Genomic DNA, 21,982 nt, shown 5'->3' with positions numbered 1-21,982 from the left:
TTGTAAAATTTATATGGAAAAATATATACAAATTGAAAAGATTTAACAGCTAGGTATATTTTTAACTCGGTAATTTTCCATTTAATTTTTTTCTTTTTAGTGATATTGCCAATCTCCTTTCTTCCGCCTGTTGTCTATGGTTAAATGCCTGAACTCCCAACTCGAGGAAGTTCGATAAATGGGACTCTAATCTAGTTGGTCTGCAGTGAGAATTATAATGGTCTGCAGTGAGAATTACAATGGTCTGCAGTGAGAATCACAGTGGTCTGCAGTGAGAATTACAGTCGTCTGCAGTGAGAATTACAGTGGTCTGCAGTGAGAATTACAATGGCTGTGGAAAATAGCAAAGACAGAACTGACAAAGGGCAAATACAGATCTGAATAAAAGAAAACAGTCTGTCTAATTCCAGATATTTTGTCATATCCTTCTAGATTTTGTACTCTTCCAATACAGAAACTGATGAGAGGATTTAAAAAGAGATATACTACAAAGACAATCAATTAAAGACTGACAACTGTCCCCAAATTACACATATTGACATAGAACAAATCTACTTAATAGAAGGAAAAGAAGTTTTACCTGGCTGATTGCAACCATTATTTTAATGAATTGAAAACATACTTATTAAGCATCTATGATGTTTCAGATACTGTCTTAGATGCTGGCTATACAAACTATAGAGAAATATAAAAATTAGGAATTTCTGCAGAGGAAAGAAAGAAAGGAGAGAAGAAGGAAGAGAAAGAATGAAAAGAGAAAGAAAAATAGTAAAAAAGAAAATAACAAAGTTAAAAATTTAATCTAACCTTTATTTTATGAATACATAATTTATATTGAACCTTGTGAACATCCCAATGGGTAATTTTAATTTTTAAATGATGTGATTCTCAGAATACAAGGTAACCTGTTGAAAAATAATTTTAAAAACCCTGGTAGTACATGGTACATAGAAATATTATAATATATTCAGAAACTTAGCATTTCACAATGTTTTACTGATGCAAGTGATTCATTTGTTCATTTTCACTACAGGTAGATGAGGGGCAGGTTGCTTATTCTTACATGTGCTGAATGCGCAGGACTTCATGAAACAAATAGTTTGATTACCAGAAAATTGCATCATCATAGATGTTTCAAAGAAGTCACACTTTCCTGCTGCTACAGAAATTGCTCAAATGCATAGATATTTTTATTTTCTTAAAGCTTATTCTACTGAATAGACTTAAAAATAATTTTCTGCCACATTTTATTATATTTTGGACATGCAATGAAACATCATTTTAAATATGTTTGAGGAGAAAGGACATTCTAATGTAGACAAATACAGAGCTCACCCTGAGGCTTCGTTCGAGTCAGGTAATATATATACCTGGTTCTTGTAGCACCTCTGAATGTAGATCTGGGAAATAACATTTAAGATAAATTTTATGAAAAGCATTGACATTTTACTTGTCTGGGTAAACTGAAAAAGAGACTTTGATATTTAGATAAATGAAGTATCTCCTCTTAATAATCCTCCATAAACATTATTTTTCTCATCTGACCTTTTCAGATCTATTAAGAAGAGCTGAATTTCAGTACTATTCCTTGCTAAGTGGGATGGTTATCCATGTTGCCAATTAATGGTGGGGCCATACCTGTAAGAGTCAGTTTAGAACCAGGATTATGACTGGTACTTCCTTAAAAAAGTTGAAAATTATAAGGACTTTTAAAAATCTACCCTATTTCAGACAGGAGTTGTATGAAGGGGTGCTCAAAGGCAAGAATGAGATTTGCCGCAAGAATTTGTTTGAGGTCTTTTTCAGTGCACAAATGACTGTGGTTACCAGACTTTAAAGTTACACAGTATAAAATACAGTCTTACTATGTTTGGTCTAGAGACAGTTTAAAACAAATACAAAATGAAAAGCTTTGCTTGAACATTAAAGAAAAGTGTTTTGTAAAATATCTTTGAACATTTAACCTTAAGATACACACAAAAAAGTATTGACATTTCCTCTAAGACAAATTGCCTTTTAAAGTATGCGTTGAAGTTACTGAATGAGTTAGCCAGACGTAGTTACTTTAGGTCAGTTAAGAAAGAAATAATGGGGAAGTTGTATTTAGTTTTCAGAAATTTGATTTGCAGAACTGTGAAGCAGTAATTACACATGTCCAGTTCTCCACTGAGTTCGTTCACTCCTAATTTTTTTTTTTTTTTTTTTTTTTTTTTTTTTTTTTTTTGAGACGGAGTCTCGCTCTGTCACCCAGGCTGGAGTGCAGTGGCCGGATCTCAGCTCACTGCAAGCTCCGCCTCCCGGGTTCACGCCATTCTCCTGTCTCAGCCTCCTGAGTAGCTGGGACTACAGGCGCCCGCCACCTCGCCCGGCTAGTTTTTTTTGTATTTTTTAGTAGAGACGGGGTTTCACCGTGTTAGCCAGGATGGTCTCGATCTCCTGACCTAGTGATCCGCCCGTCTCGGCCTCCCAAAGTGCTGGGATTACAGGCTAGAGCCACCGCGCCCGGCCTTTCACTCCTAATTTTTGACAATAAAGCCAACTCTCATGTAATGCGTACATTTTCTGTTCTCTATGAGATGAGGTCATGAATCTAGCTCACTGGTTATGGCAAAAAATCACTAAAGGACCACTGACAAAAATTATGTGGATTCAGACTAAATTCCTTGATTCCTCCCCCAAAACTATCATGTTATCCGTCAAAAACCACTTTAAGAAACCCTACTTCTGAAAATAATAGTAAAGTTCCAGTTCCATATAAGCATAACTGTTTGGGACACACTAAGACCACGCTGTTTTGCTCATGGTCAGAGAATTCAAGACCCAAATAGGATGTGCCACTTAATAGCCTACATAATTCCTAAGAGATACCTTCAAGTGATGAGAACGCATGGAAGTTTCAGTTTCTAAATCCTGCCTTGTCCCCAGTATGGTCTATTTAACTTGGAATAGATTAAAAAGAACTGGCCTAGTCTAGGTAGGTGGCTGATAAAGAGGTCTATTTCAGGATTTGGGGAAAGTATTTCATTATAAAAGTGAAGGTATTGGCGGGCGCGGTGGCTCACACCTATAATCCCAGCACTTTGGGAGGCCATGGCAGACAGATCACCTGAGGTCGGGAGTTTGAGACCAGCCTGACCAAAGTGGCGAAACTCCATCTCTACAAAAAATGCAAAAATTAGCTGGGCGTTGTGGCGCACACCTGTAATCCCAGCTACTCAGGAGGCTGAGGCAGGAGAATCGCTTGAACCTAGGATACGGAGGTTGCAGTGGGCCAAGATCACGCCACTGTACCCCAGCCTGGGTGACAGAATGAGACTATGTCTCAAAAAAAAAAAAAAAAAAAAAAGTGAAGATATGTTCTTTTTCAGTCTGTATAAATAGCACCAAAATTGCAAAAGTGGAGAAAGCAAAGAAACCAAAGTAGTTGAGATTATACTACTCAAGGTATATTAGCATCACTGTGGAGACAAGGCAACTTCTCTAGAAACTTCACTTAAGAGGATTTTCTTTTTCCAAAACTTCAGTCTAAAAGTGGCCAGAAACTAGATATAGAGCCTGGTGGCCTAATATTATAAACCTAGGGAAGATAGATATGAAAGTATCTCTTGAAATATATTTTGTGAAAAAAATTGGATGTAAGAAAATCCAGATATCTTGGCTGCTTATTTATTTATTTATTTATTTATTTATTTATTTATTTTTCCCCAGCTAACCTAACTTGAGGCATTTAAACTTATTCACTTTGGGTGCTCCAGCGCTCAAACCTACATTTGCTATTTCTCTTTTCACCTTAGTTCTTGCTAAGACAAAAGATCTAATCTCCTGAATATAAGGATATTGCTATTCTACAATTTAAATTTTATAAAGATTAATATAAAAACTAATAGAAAGTCCTTTATCTTGAGACTTTACCAAGAAATGTTCAGGCAACTAATTTTCATTAACAGTTATACTTGAGGAATTTTTCGTTCGCTATGTTTAAAAATTTTATTATAGAAAAATTTCTGACATATGCAAAGTAAGCACAATAATAGAATGAGACACTGCATGCCGTCACCAGTTTTAAATGTATCAACATTCAGCCATTTTTTTCATCTATCCCTCTAATTACTCTCCACTCAATTGTAATTATTACTATAACTTACAGTTATGTTTTTTTGTTGTTTTTATTTTGAGACGGAGTCTCACTCTGTCGCCTAGGCCAGAGTGAGCGGCGCCATCTCGGCTCACTGCAAGCTCCGCCTCCCGGGTTCCCGCCATTCTCCTGCCTCAGCCTCCCGAGTAGCTGGGACCACAGGCGCCGCCACCTCGCCCGGCTATTTTTTGTATTTTTAGTAGAGACGGGGTTTCACCGTGTTAGCCAGGATGGTCTCGATCTCCTGACCTTGTGATCCTCCCACCTCGGCCTCCCAAAGTGCTGGGATTACAGGCGTGAGCCACCACGCCCAGCCTACAGTTGTGATTTTTGAGGGAAAATTTACATACATTGAAATGAACTAATCTTAACTATAAAATTTTGACACAAATTACAAAGCAGATGAACTCACACCCCTTTTGATGTAGAGCATTTCCATAACTCCAGAAAACCCGAATATATTCTCTCCCAGTCAGTTTCCCACCCGACTCACCAAGAGTGACCACCGTTTTGACTATTTAAATGTCCAGAAGATCTAGTAGAGAGAGTAGGAGGAGTGGATTAGAAGTGGATTATGAAAGAAATTCTGCAAGTTCCTCTGTTTCTTGTTGGTTCTCAAGGTTTTCTAGTCATTTCATTAACACATTACATAATATATAGGACGTGCATATTTTGAAATATGTAAAATGAAGATATGTGTGTGTGTATATATATGTTTTGAAATATGTAAAATGAAGAGAGGTGTGTGTGTGTGTGTGTATATATAGATATATATATATAATGTCCAGTGGAAGTTTTTGAAGAGGAACAATTAAAAAATAACGAGAGAGAGAAAAAGAGAAAAAGATGGGAAGAGTAAGTGCCAACATTCCCAGTCCACCTTTAGTTATGTCTCCAGTGTCAAATGTTTGCACTATACTCTTGCTCCTCAAAATATGGTCTGTGGGCCAGCAGCAGACTCTCAGACTCCACACCCTAACCTACTGAATGAGAATCTGCATTTTAACAAGATCATATGTGCGTTGCATTTTGAGAAGGCTATTCTTAATCACCATGTAATATAACTGTCATGCAAAAGAAAGGAAAATGAATAGAACCTGAAAGAAGGATACATATAGTATCAGCAAATAAACTATGCAATGTAAAGAAAATTTCTGTTGACTCTATAACTGTGTAATGCATCGTTATTTTACAAATATAGAACAGGAAAGTAGAGATATATTTTAAGTATCTTTCCTATTCATTTCTTTGGGGAAGAAGGTCAGCCTAAAATATGAGAAAAGATACTATGATTGGCTCTTTTCAATGTTTTTTCTGTTCATCTTAAGGCTTCGGGTAACCCTATAATCTATCACATTAGCCAATATTAAAATCAACAAATTTACACTTTTTAAAATTTTACTTGAATGAGTTCATTAACATTTTATGATTTATACAGTTGCTATCAAATTTTATGTGTCCAATTAATATTACATTAAATGCTACTTTTGTAAGGGAAACAGCTAAAAGAAGCAGATGTGTGAGTTCTTAAAGTGCAGCTGTTATAAAAAGTAAACAACCAGCAGTAATACTTTGCAGTAATTTCTCATATATTGTGCAGCGTAATTATAAGAATCATTTGTCAAGAGATCGATATTTTCTCACTCTGACACTGCTTAGAGCTAGGAACAAGTAAACATTGGGCACAGAGTTAAAAAAAAAGAAAATAAATGTAAAAATGAGGCAACATATTTGTATAAATCTATGAAACTGAAAAGTAAAAGAACCTTATAATATTTTAAATATAAGCAAAGAATCATTAATGCATCTGAATTGTTCTGACATATTTTGGCTGAAAAGTCATTGTGTCTTTTATTTAACATTTTTAAATGGAATTGTACCTAATTTTCAAGTGCCAAAATCTTAGTAAATGACTTTAGTAAAGATGAGATGAGATATTTCACAGGACACACGTTTATAAAAAATTCTGCATAGAATTCTGTCTCCTGCATGATTTACTTTCAGTTAAAAGATGGAATTGAGATTTCATGCTTCTGTTCTCCTTTCTAAATGTTAGAGTTTTTCTTACTCTTCAGAATTGCCTAACATACATAAAACATTTTGAGGTAAAAATCTTAATTAGGTCGTTTTCCCTTAATATATGAACCCAAATACAAACACATTTTCAAGAACAAGACATGTCTATCCATTTTATGTTTTACTAATGGTTATTTTATTTATCTTTAAAATCACTCAATATGGTAAATTCATACTTCTGAAATAAGTGATAGTGAACCTTGCATATGTCTATTAATCAAATATTACATGCAAATCCAATCTTTGCATAAGGCACAAAGATTGAGAAACTGAATTTATTCATTTTTGTTATTAATACATTTTAAAATGCTTTTAAAATAAATTACTTAATATGTGTTAAAATCAAATATTTTATGTGAAAGGACTTATTTCCTGACAATATCAAAGTTTATTTGATACTGAATGATGAAAGAAAATGACAGAAAGCATAAGAAAATTGAATACATTTTTCTATCAACTAAATTTAAGATGTTGTTATAATGATACCTTAACCTTATCCTATCAGTTTGATTTCTAAACCTTTAAAATTATCCTCTTCTTATCAGCTACTTCAGACTTGAGAAATTACAAATTAAGCAAAGTATTATTAAACTTCTTTTCCACAGAGTACAAATAATCCTTTAGTGCACCATTTAACGATGGATCTAAATCATGCACAGCAAGTTTAAATATCGATAAATGAATTCACATCTTGTAGAAAGTACTCTTATTCATGCTGAAATAAATTCCTCAGCCAAGTGAAGAGCATTCATCTCAATGTAAATTTCACTGCAAATATATACTTAAGTATTCAAAATATTCAGATGACTGTGCTCCTTTTCTTTCCAAAGATGACAACTTTCTCATCCTAAGTATTCTTTAGCAATTTATGTTCACCTCACATTGTTCATGTTAAAGTTATATTTCAAATGCATTGTGCTTTATTTTAAGCACAGCCATATGGTTGTAAATTTGCCCTTCCCAACTGTGCTTGTGGCTCAGAAAATTAAGATTATGTTTTAGTAAAACTTACAGCTAAGAGAAAAGAAAGACTACTTTTGTAAGATGATATACATTGTTTTAATGGAGTATGTAAGAGTATCTTGTGACAGATTATAAGCTAGGTAAGCCTGAGACCAAAGAAATAAAATTGCTGCGCCCTACCCTTTTATTGTCTTTCTGGATCTAACCCTTAGAATTTATTTTTAAAGTAAGTATATTTTTATTTAATTGAATTGAAATAGATTAAATGTTAAAATCACAAATGTTTGCTTCTTAAAAATTGATAAAGATAGGGAGAAGGTGTTTCCATTATCTTGAATAAATGCAATCTGTTTTATTTTGAAAGGTGTCACATTTTAAAATTCATATTTTATTTTCAGATGTAAAATATTTAAAAGAAGAGGATGCAAATCGCAAGACATTCACTGTCAGCAGCACACTGGACTTCCGAGTGGACCGGAGTGATGATGGAGTGGCGGTCATCTGCAGAGTAGATCACGAATCCCTCAATGCCACCCCTCAGGTAGCCATGCAGGTGCTAGAAATACACTGTAAGTAAACACTGCTTCCCCCTCCTTTATCTCTGCAGCAAATCTCTTCATGTGCATCTCAGATCATTTCAAAACTACCTGAAGTCATAGTAAAGGTGCAGTAAAATCCACAGCAAAATGAAGTAAAACTACACTCGCTAGTATTAATCAGGTTCAAAGGAAAACACTCCTTGCCTGAGTTTCATTTGTAACAGTGAGGAACATTGAAGGAGATGTATAAGGTTAATACCCCTATGTTTCAAATTGTGGCTTTAGGTAGGTGTGCACGTAAGGGTGGGGGAGAAAAAGTGGTAATTTGGGCAAAATCACTGAGAATTGGTAATCTGAGACGGCTTTGATGAACAGTGTTATATTAAAATAACTTTATCCTATGCAAATGTGGCTTCTCAGCTATGCTTTTTAAAGTTAGACTAGTTTTACCTTCTATGTGGTATATACTAATGTTGTATAAATATAGGAACATATTTATTATGTTTTCTTCATCATCATTATTCATAATCAATAAGAACAAAATTAATTTTGTGAATCTAATAGACCAGGGGCAGTGCTAAATGTTTTGCTGGTATTATGTCATTGAGTACTCATTTACTAATAGTTGCCCCGAGTAGTTACTCTCATTAGTCACAAGATACACACAAGGATTCTGAAGACTATAGAGGCTGAGTCACACAACTAGCAAACTTGTGATCATGGCAGTTTTAGTACTTAGCAAGGTTTTAGTAGACAATTATATATACTAATCAAAATAAAAATGAATGAATTGAAATATGTGAAGTAAAATATAAAAGAATAGAGGATAGGAGATAATATGTTCTGAATTGCAGTATTGGATTTTCTAGGTATGGGAGATAATATGTTCTAAATTGCAGTATTTGATTTTCTAGGTAATGAAGATTTTGTTTTCTCTTTCTATTTGTGACAAAATTATAGCTTGAGCTTAGAATTTGTGTGTGATATGCAATTACACCAAATCCTAAAATGCTAAACTCTAAGTACTGTTTCAATATGTTGCATTGCATTTTGTTTTCATTTATTTGTTCAACAAAATTTTTTAGCGGCTACTATGTAATAGGCATTGTTTTGGGCACTAGGGTTACAGCAATGACCAAGACAAACAAAAACACAAATTGAGTTTGTCTCCAAAGTGTCAAAATAATCACCTCCACTATCACCAACAAACTTCATTTCTCTTACAGCCTCCATTCTAGGTAGGGATGAAAATAAATAAATAAATGCAACATATCACATGTTACATATTGGTAAGTACTAAGTACATATTGATAAGCACATGGCAGCAAGGAAAATAAAGGAGAGGAGGGCAGTCAAGAGGCGGAAATGGAGATTAAGGAAAGCGACTATGTGTGTTGGTGTAATGCAGAGGGAAGGGCAAGCACAAAGACCCTGAGGTAGCAAGTTTACTGTTTTTATTTCTAGGAATAGCAAGGGTGCCAGTGATACCGGAGTAGAGTGGACTAGGAGAAAAATACAGAGTGTTAGGAGAAAAGATTGGAGAATTGCCAGGTGAACTAGAATTTTTTGGTTACTTTTTATTTGGAAAATATAAAGCTGACTATAATATGCTTATTGTTTTAAAAATTATTCTTAGTTTAGTAGTTATTGAAAATACTATAATGTTTAAATGATTTCAATTAGGTTAGTTTTAGTAATTTACTCCTATTCTCCTTAAAGCAAATTCAGAAAGAAGCATACTGTGGCGCCCACATGGAGATTATCTGTCAATTTTGACATTTATTTGTATTTTGGCTTTGGGAAAATTACTGCAACTGGTTGAGCTTTGGTTATAAACTAGAGGAGTCATTCCTGTAGGGATGTGATGATAAGCTAGAGAATTAATTCCTTGAACTTAAGTCAAGTTCATGACATTAATAGACTGAATAAATGTCAATTGCCTTCCTTTTCCTATTTCTTTTTCTTACATCAGTGGGTCTCTCAAAATACAAAATTTTTTAAACTATAAATATATTATTATTATTATTTTTTTTTTTTTTGAGATGGAGTTTTGCTCTCTTGTTGCTCAGGCTGCAGTGCAATGGCGCGATCTCAGCTCACCGTAAACTCTGCCTCCCAGGTTCAAGCAATTCTCCTGCCTCAGCCTCCCGAGTAGCTGGGATTACAGGCATGCGCACCACCACGCCTGGCTCATTTTTTTTTTGTACTTTTTAGTAGAGACGGGGTTTCTCCATGTTGGTCAGGCTGGTCTTGAACTCCTGACCTCAGATGATCCGCCCACCTCGGCCTCCCAAAGCGCTGGGATTACAGGTGGGAGCCACGGCGCCCGGCCGTGTAACAATATTTTTAAAGGACCCGTATCAACAGCATTTTAATTTAAACTCTTTAATATTTACATACAAAGCAAAGTAAAACTAAATTTAAAATAATAGTTGACTACTTAGTTAACTGTAAATTCCAACATATAATTAAATAAAATAATAAAAGTCAGTCATAAGAGCTATGAAGACCACTGCCAGTCACAGATCACCAAAAGTCTACCAATAGTCAAGCAAAACTAGATTTATTTAAGTTTCTTTGGCTAAGGAGAAAACACAGCAGATGAATCTCTGGATGGAGGTAAGAAACAGTGAGAAGAGACTTGTTATAGGAGTTAGGCTGTGCTTCTGGATTGTGTGTTCTCAGGATTAGGAGCAGGTCAATGATGAGTGTATGAGTAACTTTAGCTAAAAAATGAAAATATTGTAGGTTCATTATTATAAAGAAACAATAGTTAATTATGCAAACTTTTGTGGACATCAAGGGTCCTGGTCTCTGTCTTGTTTCACTCCTGGTCATAAGATGAACTTGTCTTTGTTTTATTCCACGCCACAGTCACAGACTACCTTTATTTGATTACACATTCTGGAAAATTGTCTATTGAGAATATTTTAGCCTGTATGTCAGCTGCCAAGGTCATTTTCATGACTTTGGAAATCCAAAATGGAAGTATTATACAATTCTTGAGCATTTTAGCTATTAACCATATTTCAATATGTATGAATGAGTAAAAATTCATGGAGGAAGGCAATTGAATTATCTAATTTTTAAAGGAAGTTTTATATTAAAAATGTTACACTTTTCATGGCTAACCAATTAAAAATAGCATCTCATTCTATCACGGTTTAATATGTAAATGGCTAGAAGGCAGAAACCAGATCTATTTAAATTATTTTCCTAGCATCTAGCATACCATCATTCAAGTACGTGAAGTTAATTAAAACTAACTGATGATAATGCTAAATGTTTCTTTAAGCATGCAGAACATTCCCCAGAGACTAAATGAGTAGAGGGTGGAAAGGAGACATTGAGCAACAGTCAGCGTCAAAATTAGAGCAAACGGAGCAAATCCATGTGGTCTTCATAGAGATCTTAGAATAATGGTAACAGCATCTCAATGGTTGTTTCCGGAGATAGTAGATCATGGCTGCACATAGATCCACATGTGTAATCTAGATGATATGGAACTTTCCATGAATGAGAAGAGGGAAAGTAGAGCTCAGGCTTGGAAAGGAAGAAGATGGGTTAATCTAGGATTTATGGAGCATAAGTTTAGTAGTTCTCCATTGTCTGACAATATTCTTGTGAGGAAAATCCTAAAAGGCTGGCGCAAATGGAGGAACATTTAGCATTTCGGATCCACAGAGATGATATTGTTTTCAGTGGTAAGTCAAAAGAATAAATATATATTCCTACAATAATGGAAACAGCTATGACTACACCTGAAATAAAAATCCTGTGATATTGTAGAAACCTAAGTTTGGTGAGCAATAAGAAAATTAAAGTTAAGCATACAATGCCAAGAGTATAACGAAAAAAGTATAGCAGGAGGAATTATATTTCAAGAGCTTAACTATGTTAAGTCTATAACCTTGTGATATACAATTTATATGAATCTAGCCTGTAAAATATAACAGAGCAACGTTTTTAAAAATAAAATATTAATCATACATTTAAATGCTGCCACCATGATGAAAGAGATTTCTTTTAAAACTGAAACTTAAGAAAATGAAAAGCAGAACTTTCACAGTGAATCACAAATGCCTGCAGATTTCACATAATCGGGAAGAGCAAGCTTCACAACTGAGCAGTGGGAAAAGCCACTTTTAAAAATTAATCAATGAAAACTCAAATTCGTCCTCCCATTTTCACACAGATTTCTTTGTAAAATAACTTTTTATCTGTGAGTTAATTTTTAGAAGAACAAATTGTATGAGTCCGATATTATTTAAATCTCAGTAGAAATAATATATCTGCACTCATAGAAATTACTCTACACAAAACAGAAAAGAAGAAAATGACTGAATATTCATTTTCTGTATGTATCATTGACAAAAATTACATGAAAAAAACTCAATGAAAATGAAAAGCGCAAGAGACAGAAAACTAAAATATGTCAGACTGTTGCGTTTTTTTCCTGAAAAAGCATTTTAATACTGTAACAAAAGAACTGAAAATATAGAAAAATAAGGGTTCAAATTTTAAAAATGTGTGAATAGTAAAGTACATTTTATATATAATTCATCTCATCATGAAATCTTATGCTATCGTTAATGTTTTTAGTACTTCCTTTAACAGTACTGGGCTTTGCCTATAAAAATGAGTCACTATTTACACATGAAGGTTATTAATGTTTAAAGCAATAAATAGTTAAAAGAGCTTGTAGAGGAGATCCTGCATGTGCACACAAACAATTCGATCTGAGCATCAAGGAAAGGAAGGAATGAGTGGCTGAAGGAAGGAAGGAAGGGAGGGAAATAAGCTGATGTGTTAAAATTGTGTTTAAATGAAATTAATTAGGTTAATAATGAATGAAAATAAGAAATATATCATGTATATTTAAAATAACAGAAAAACGTGTGGGTCCAATTGTTACTAAAATTATATCTTTTTAAGGGGTTAAATGGTCAATTGACAGTCCTGACCTTTACCTTCTTGATGATTAATATCTCTATTCTAGTTACCATGCAAATGACTAATAAAGTCAATCCATTTTTCTCTTAAAAACTTACATTTTTTAAATGTATTGAACTATTTCTAAAGAGATTCATTCCTTTCCTTACTCTCTTTTAAAGATAATTACTTTGTGCCCAGAGAAACTAAATTCTTCCCTGTACTTTTTTGTTACTTTTCTGGACCAATTAATATGCTTGATCAGTTCTCCCTTTAGTTCCAAAACAATGAAATAGATTAAAAATAAGATTCTGATTATAGAAGACAATATTCAATACAGATGGGTTTAAAGTTTGCTAATTCAGTTGTTTATACTGTCTTTTGATTCTCAGATATGAGTAGAGATTCTTTATTCCATGTCTTCTTCGCTGTTGTCCTTTTTCACTTATAAAAAATAATAAAGTTCTTGTTTATGCAGTCTACACTACACAAACCCGTACATTTCTCTAGTCCAGGTCAGTTTATTTTAAATCACCCTGTGTTAGTTATATGCTCTTTGCTTTCACTACCTTTCTGTGTATTTTACATTAAATGTTTCAGGCTATATCGGCCTATCAGATAGGAAGGCGAATGTTCCAAGAAGTGTTCAAAATAGAATATCTCACTCATCTGGCATCTCATTTATGAAATGCTAATTATCTAATTATCTTGTCTACCATAAATTATATATAGTACAAGGGCACAGAATATAAAAGGAAACAGGAAAGGTGAAATGAAAATTATATTTAGGTTACATTTTTTAGAACTGAACTGTTCTTTTGACTAACAAAATGTCATATTTATGCCTGGGAATGCCTTAGAAGAATTTTAATTGAGTCTAAGATATTTCAAAAAGCTAATGAAATGGTACATGTGCTAGAATCATAAGGTGAGGTCTATGCTGTTTAGTAAGAGATGCATTTCATTATGTCAATAAAGATAGCCTAGAGTGTGACCACTATTTGAGATTCCAACAAATTTTTAATTTTTTTCAGAGAAGTTACATCTATGTAAGTTACATATATTACCAACAGTATATATTACTGGCATATTTTGCTTATGAGACATTATTTTTTATTTTATAAAGGATAAGAATAATTATGTTAACTATTAAAAGTAATTGAATCACCAAGTATTTTAAGCCATCTAAAGGCAATGATTCAAAATGTTGTTTTTGTGCCATTTTTACATTATTAACATTATATAACAATTTGTGTGTGTGTTATTAAAACTCATTGAAGAGGATGTATATATTCATGAATGGGAATTCCAAATTGAAAGTCAATAAATGTATATATAAAATTGACATAACATACTCTCAAATTTCCTAATTAAGCTTATCATCAAGTACACATTCATAAAACTTTTTGGAAGTTTTAAAATTATTTAAAAACATAATTTCATAAAAAGGCAGTAAAACATAACATCAAAATTATGGAATGAATGGATAGTAGAGATGTCAGCAAATCTTTTCAATTATTTTTAAGTCAGTCTAATAGAGAATAAAAACTGGATAAAAATGAGACATAAATAACTGTGACAAGTAAAAATATACATCTTTTTAATACCTAATGTTTTTAACTTTCAATTTAATAACTTATTCTACTTTATGTCTATTTTTAAAAGATAGCTACAGGCATCTTTCTTATTAAAAAAATGACTAGATATTTAATGCCCAATATTTTGGAATTTTTGTATTTCCACTTTCTGAATAAACTATAAACAGATAAACACACACACAGACACAGACATACACACGATTTCCATGAGAAAAATGTATAGTTAGAAAATGACTGTAATAAATCAATATATTAGACTTTACTGGATTGGCTCTTGATATATTAGGAAAAATTGTCATTGCTATTTACCATCTGGGTCCAATAGTCTGTTTTCCTTTTTTTTTTTTTTTAAATAATATACTTCATTTTTAAGAGCAGTTTTGGGTTTACTGATTAGTTGAGCAGAAAGTACAGAGAGTTCCCATATACACCTTCTCCCCAATCCCCTTATAGTTTCCCCTATTATTAACATCTTGCATTATTGTGTTATTTTTGTTACAACTGAAGAACTAATATTGATAGATTATTGTTAACTAAAGTACCTCCTTTACATTAGGGTTCACTCTGCATTGTATAGTTCTGTGGGTTTTGACCTGTGTATAATGTCATGTTTCTAGTGTTACATCATCCAATTTAGTTCCACAGCCCAAAAAATCTCTTGTGCTCCACCTCTTTATCTCACTTTCCTTCTCCCACAAGACCTGGTAACCAGTGATCTTTTTACTGACTATAGTTTTGCCTTTTCTAGAATGTCATATAATGGGAATTATGCAGGAGGTAGTCTCTTTGGACTCGCCTCTTTCACTTAGCAATATGCATTTAAGGTTCCAGCACGTCTTTTCATGACTTCGTAACTCATCTGTTTTTATCGCTGAATAACATTTAATTGAATGGTTGTACTAGAATTTGTTTATCTGTTCACGTATTGAACAGTATCTTAGTTTCTTCCAAGTTCTGGCAATTGTGAACACAACTGCTAGAAACATCATGCATAGGTTTTCATGCAGACATAAGTATTCAGCTCATTTGGATAAATACCAAAGAGCTTGATTGGACGATTGTATGGCAAGACCATGTTTAGCACTTTAAAGTAAAAACTCACTTTCAAAGTGGCTGAGCCATTTCGCATTACCATCAGCAATAGATGAGAGTTTCTGTTGCTCCATTCTCACCAGTGTTTGGTGAGTCAGTAGTTTGAATTTTAGTCATTCTAATAGGTGTGCAGTAGCATCTCGTTACTTTAGTTTGCAATTCCTAATGATGTATGATATTAATTTTGTATCTGTTTATTTTATTTCTGTATACCTTTTTTTGGTGAGATGTCTAGATTAAAGTTTGACATATCTACCTTGGAAAAGTTTAGATCTTTTGCTAACTTTTAAATTTAATTATTTGTTTACTTATTGATGCATTTTTAAAGTTCTTTGTATATTTTGGATATCAGTCCTTTATTAGATACACTTTGTATACATTTTAATAGTATGTGGCTTATCTTTTCATTCATTTAACAGTGTCTTTTGCAGAGTAAACATGTTTAGTTTTAGTGAAGTCCAAATTACCTTTTTAATGAATTGTGCTTTTAAATCTGTATCTAAAATGTCATAATCGAATCCAAGGTCACTTGGATTTTCTTCTACGTTATTTTGCAGAAGTTTTAGAGTTTTGTGTTTTACACTTAGATCAATGTTTCATTTGAATTAATTTTTGAAATGTGTAAGATCTATGTTTAGATTCATGTTTTTGTATGTGAATGTCCAATTGTTCCAGCACCACTTGTTAAAAAGACAATCCTCTCTCCATTGAATTGTATTTGCTCCTTTACATAGTTGATTGTTTTTGCTTGAGTCTCTTTCTGGGATCCCATTTTTTCCACTGATCTATATGTCTCCTTTTTCACCAATACCTTACTGTTTTGAGTACTGTAGTTTTATACTGTTTCTTGAAGTTGGGTAGTGTCAGTCCTCAGATGATTCTGCTGCTGCTGCAGATTCATCAACATCTTCACCTTCCTCTTCCTTCTCCTTCTTCTCCTCCTTCTTCTTCTCCTTCTTCTTTCTCTTCCTTTCTTTCTTCTTCTTTCTCCTTCTTTCTTTTTCCTTCCTTCTCCTTCTTCCCCTTCTTTCCTTTCTTCTTCTTCGATATTATAATTATTTTATGTTGGTCAATTTGTAATTATAAATTGTTGTAATTTGTATCACAATTATAATCAAAATGTGATTAATCAATATATTAAACTTTATTAATCCTCAATGTATCAGGAAACAAAATAGCCATATTTACTATCTGGGCCACACTTTTTTGGTTTCATATTCTAAGTAATTTTTTAATAACAAAAGGAGAGAAAAAAACAAATTTTATTAGAACTTTTAATACAAAATTTAAACAGAAAAACCTTAATTTTTATTATATATTTTTTGGTTTTAATGGTATATATATACAAATTGAGCAATAATTGGCATGCATGATCCTGAAATATATCCATCTTGTAAATAATGAGTCCAGCTTCAAAATACATCTCTACTGTGTCCTATCTTGTCATTGCTTTTTGGTTCTTCTTTCACTAGCATTGTCAGAATGCAATACTTTAAAAAAAATTTGATGGCTCATAATTTTACCCAGAAGAATAAAATATATTTATTCCATAATTGCCAAACATTTTCCTTTTTAGATTTATAAAGAGCAATTAAAATACAACTAAAATATATTCTTAAAATTTCCTCATCACCAAATGCTTTCAACATGTTTCCATTTACGGACTATGTAAAGTAAATTCTTAAGTTCAAAAATCATAAAAGGTTAAAGAACATTGTCATATTTTCCTTTTAGCAAAATCTTATGGTTGCAAAATATTGTGTGATGAAGTCCTTCCTTGTATTAGAAACTGTTCCAACTCATCCATTTTTGAGCTTGATACAATTTATCTACAGTATCAAAAGCAAAAATTTGTTTTACTGTCATTTTAAGAGGCTTGAGCTTCACTATTTTCTCTTTACATTTATCTTCCAATTTTTCTAATAATTTTGGGGTGTCTTTATTAATTTCCTTCTCCTGCCATTATAAGCAGAAAATGAAAAATTGTGAATTCTCAACTGATATCATGGAAGCAAAAACAACAAACACAGTAGCAAACAGAACTACAATGTGGTGTTTTTGTTTTTATACTTCTTTTAAATATTTACAAAAGAAAATCCTATAAGCACATAGAGATTAGGTAACAGTGATGATTTATATCACTTGTATAAACCTTCTACCCCAGCATTGTCCAATATAACTTTCTATGATAATAGAAATGTTCTCTATCTCCAGATAGTAGCCAGTAATCAGCTCCCTGTGGCTACTTGGCAATTGAAGTGTGGGTATTGTGACTAAGGAAATACTATTTACATTTTACTTAAACATAATTGAATTACATTTAAGTTGAAATAGCCACATGTGACTAGTTGTTATTATATGGACATCCCCACTCTTGTATCATTGTATTTTCTTATTATGTTATTCTTTTTATTGTAGTTGGGGATAATTGATGAGTTAGTGGTGAAGTAGTACCTAGGTCGCTGAAGTAGCAAGATTTCTCATAATATAAGAAATATAGTGTCACTAAAATTTCATAATGTATTTTAGATTTATAAAATGATTCAATGTTTTCATATCATAATTGCAAAGTAAGCCAATTTTTAAACCTATTTTTAAAATTAAATGTTTTCTTTTTATTGGAGGACCTCTAATAAAGGAAGAACACAAGTTATGAAATATCATTCCTTAAACATAGTTAGAACTGTTTCAAATGCACTTAAAATAATGTACCATAGAGTCAACAAGTATAAAAATGTATGGGCCGGCACAGTGGTTCACGCCTGTAGTCATAGCACTTTGGGAGGCCAAGGCAGGCGGATCACTTGAGCTCAGGAGTTTGAAACCAGCCTGGCCAACATGGCGGAAACCACGTCTCTACAAAAAATACAAAATAATTAGCCATGCATGGTGGCATGTTCCTGTCGCCCAGCTACATCAGGGGCTGAAGTGGAAGGACTGCTTAAGCCCAGGAGTTCGAGGCTACAGTGAGCCGAGATGGCACCACTGCACTCCAGCCTGGGTGACAAAATGAAACACCATCTAAAAATAAATAAATAAATAAATAAATAATAAGAATTAAAATGAACAAAAGTGTCGATGCCTTTATTACCTATATTTTTACTGGTACCTTTTGCTTCTTTTTAAGGTCTTCCTTGTGGGCCAGCTTTATGATACAGACACTTTGCTTCTGTTCCTCTCCCAGATACATTCAGTTTTACATACTGCCAAACATGTCTTCTTAAATATTGGTTCTTAACCTGATACTTACAAACCCGAGATGATTTCTTATTGCTTCTAACATAATGTCCAAACTCTACATCTTGACATTCAAGGCTTTTAAAATACAACCAACCCCCTATAGTGCTGGTCTCAAGTATGTTTTTTCAGATAATGAATTCTATGCTTTACATTACTTCTAGATGCCTCATATATAGCCAACTTTTTTTTTTATTATTATACTTTAAGTTCTAGGGTACATGTGCACAACGTGCAGGTTTGTTACATATATATACATGTGCCATGTTGGTGTGCTGCACCCATTAACTCATCATTTACATTAGGTATATCTCCTAATGCTATCCCTCCCCACTACCCCCTCCCCACAATAGGACCCAGTGTGTGATGCTCCCCTTCCTGTGTCCAAGTGATCTCATTGTTCAATTCCCACCAGCCAACATTTTTTAATACAACACTTTGTTCATTTCTCCTTTGCCTTAAATCCCTTCTTTTCTTTCCCTCTAGAAAATCTCTACCAGATCAAATACTGTGTTTTCTCTGGATTATTTTAAATGCCACTTTTCTAAGTAATCTTCTTTGATTCTGACAAATATGTATAATCTATCCATCTCTGGCAACTCCCATAATACATCATCCAGGTACTATCGTGCCTCCAATTTTGAGTTTGCATTATTTTGTACTTTATAGGATTTATCTAATTTATTAGGACTGTATTCCTAGAGGTTGCTGTCTTTGCAGATGTGTAACCCTTGTATAATAGTGGTACTGTGTCTTGTATGCACGGTGATTTAGAAATATTTTTCAAATAAATGAATGATTGCCACAAAAGCATTCACTAACATCAAAAGAAATTTAACACACCATTGAAGAAAAAGTACCTGATAATTTTCAGCATTAAGAAATGTAAGTTAAATGGAAAGTGAGAATTTTACTACAGAATTACAAATGGGAAAAATGAACTAAACATCTTAGAAAAAACACAATTGTACCCAGAAAAAATGAGTATGAGATAGTGCTGGAACGGAAAGAGTCCTGTTAACATTTGGTATGTTAACCCCGCTGCTCCTATTAAGTGGTAGAATTTGAGGTGTGGACTGAGTTTGATTTACAGCTTTTCATTTCAGGAGAGTATCACAATGGCCTAATTCAGAGTATTAAGCATTTACTTCCTTTCAGGAGTAAGCAATGATGTGAGAGAACATAAGCCATCCATATCAGTGCACACAGCGCCACAGTTCTCTAGTAGCTCCCAATCTGTTGTAACAAAGAAGATAGAGATAGATAGATAAATAGACAGACAAATATAAAGAAAATAGGCTGGGCGCGGTGGCTCACGCCTGTAATCCCAGCACTTTGGGAGGCCAAGGTGGGCAGATCACGAGGTCAAGAGATGGAGACCATCCTGGCCAAGACGGTGAAACCCTGTCTCTATTAAAAATGCAAAAAATTAGCCGGGCGTGGTGGCGGTGTCTGTAGTCCCAGCTACTTGGGAGGCTGAGGCAGGAGAATGGTGTGAACCTGGGAGGCAGAGCTTGCAGTGAGCCGAGATCGCGCCACTCACTCCAGCCTGGGCCACACAGTGAGACTCTTTCTCAAAAATAAATAAATAAATAAATAGAAAGAAAATAGATAATGAATAAAGTAAATGTAAATATTTTAAAGAAAAGTATGATTGACATTTTGGACAGGAGAATTCTGTTTGGTTTTTGGGGGGCTGGTGTGGGGCTGTGCTGTGCACTGTGGGATGGTTAGCAGCACTCCTGGCCTCTGCTCATTAGATGTTAATTGCTATTCTCTGTTCCTCTAACAAGCAAAAATGTCTTCAGACATTTTCAAATATACTTAGGGGATGAAATTGTCCTCACATGAGAACCACTATTTTGAAGTAAAATAAAAGTGACTTCACAATAGTGAGTTAGTGCATAGTTTTCTTTAGGATTAATGTTAAGTAACAAGAGATCTTTAGATGAGTGTTACATAAATTTAGTTTGGAAACCCTTATGTAATAATATTGCAGTAAGGCAAAGATTCACAAATCTTTCATCTGCAAGACACTTTAAAATTTCTAAATTTCCCTTAGTACAAATTTGCTCTCATGAGTTTTTTTTATATTATGTATGGATGAGAAGAGTTTGTGAATAAGAAGAACCTGTTTTTATAAATGAGACAGTGGGTGTATTTTAAAAGAATATATCTATCTGTCAATGAGGAAAACGACGTGTGAGAGAGATATAAGAGTGTACACAATATGCAGATCATATAGAGCCAAAGTCTTGGACTGGGTGCTAATTTAACCAGATAGAGAAAGAGTTAATTTTGATGACTTTAACAGAACATAGTATGAAAAACATCAATTGCTAGTATAGTCTAAGAGAGACTAGAAAACACAAACTCACTGAAATGTGGTTAACATTGGAGAAAAAGGGTCAAACAAATGTATCAGTGTTAACTTCACTCCTCAGAGCATGTTTCGTATACTGTACAATGACAGCAACAGAATTTTCCGTGTGCTGTGTAAGAGTTTGATGAGCCAATGCATACAGAGCAATTACATCAATGCATATTATTTACCAAGTATTTGATTATTGTTTGCTATTCTTAGAAGATAGTTGTGACAAGTAAATTTGATTTTCTAACAGATTTAACCACCAGTTGGAAAATATATTTCAAAAGACCATTATTCATTTATTTATTTATTCAACAATTACTTAATTGAGGTCCAGTAGTTATTCTAGGACATGAGGATAAGTCAGTGTACAAGATAAAGATGATCTCTGCTTTGATAAGCATGCATTCCTAAGAATATGCCAAATACTCAGTAACACCGTTTGAGACTAATACCTAATCTTGAGGTATTGCAATGTGAATGTCACAATGTAAAATATTATAAGGTTACAATGTTATGATTCTAGTGAAACAATGGATAGAAATGGGTACTAGCACTCTTTCTTAGAAACTATGTAAGTGCTTGTCAACTGAATGAATGAGAGTACTCACAGGAACTAATTTTGTGAACAAGTAAAATTATCAATATTATAATTTTCTTTCAACCAAAGACTGTAATATGAGCAATGCAGATGACTGCTACTTTGTGTTATAACCCACCATATTTCTTCACTCACTACACTATGCAATATAGGATGGTGCAGTGGTCTTTGGTTGTTTCTTTTAGCACTTTAGTCATTATCCGTAACAGGTTAAATGTTACTTTTATATGACCTTAAATTCCTATTATACTTATTCAGTTACAAAAGAAATAAGGTGCTTTTTTTTTTTCCTGATAAAACATTTGATTCAAACCTTCTTTTTATTCATCTACAAAATCTAGTGATGGATAAATGTTGTTAAACCAATGACACAAAAGACTTTAAAAGCTTGTGCTTTTAAGATTGTCCATTAGGTGGTTTAATAGATGCTTCATCACAGGT

At 33.4% G+C, this 21,982-nt stretch overlaps 1 protein-coding gene across 5 annotated transcripts in view; it reads left to right on the top strand.

Moving 5' to 3' along the window:
- Positions 1-21,982, top strand: part of CADM2 (cell adhesion molecule 2) — a 1,082,757-nt gene that overhangs the window by 931,190 nt on the left and 129,585 nt on the right. For all 5 annotated transcript variants that reach the window (XM_074033664.1, XM_005548409.5, XM_074033663.1 and 2 more), the window contains one exon: positions 7,573-7,743. In XM_074033664.1, coding sequence (XP_073889765.1) covers positions 7,573-7,743 — 171 coding nt within the window. The remainder of the gene's footprint in view (positions 1-7,572; positions 7,744-21,982) is intronic.

This window comes from Macaca fascicularis, chromosome 2 (assembly GCF_037993035.2).
Source record: "Macaca fascicularis isolate 582-1 chromosome 2, T2T-MFA8v1.1".
NCBI lineage: Eukaryota > Metazoa > Chordata > Mammalia > Primates > Cercopithecidae > Macaca > Macaca fascicularis.
This window is presented reverse-complemented; position numbering and strand designations above follow the sequence as displayed.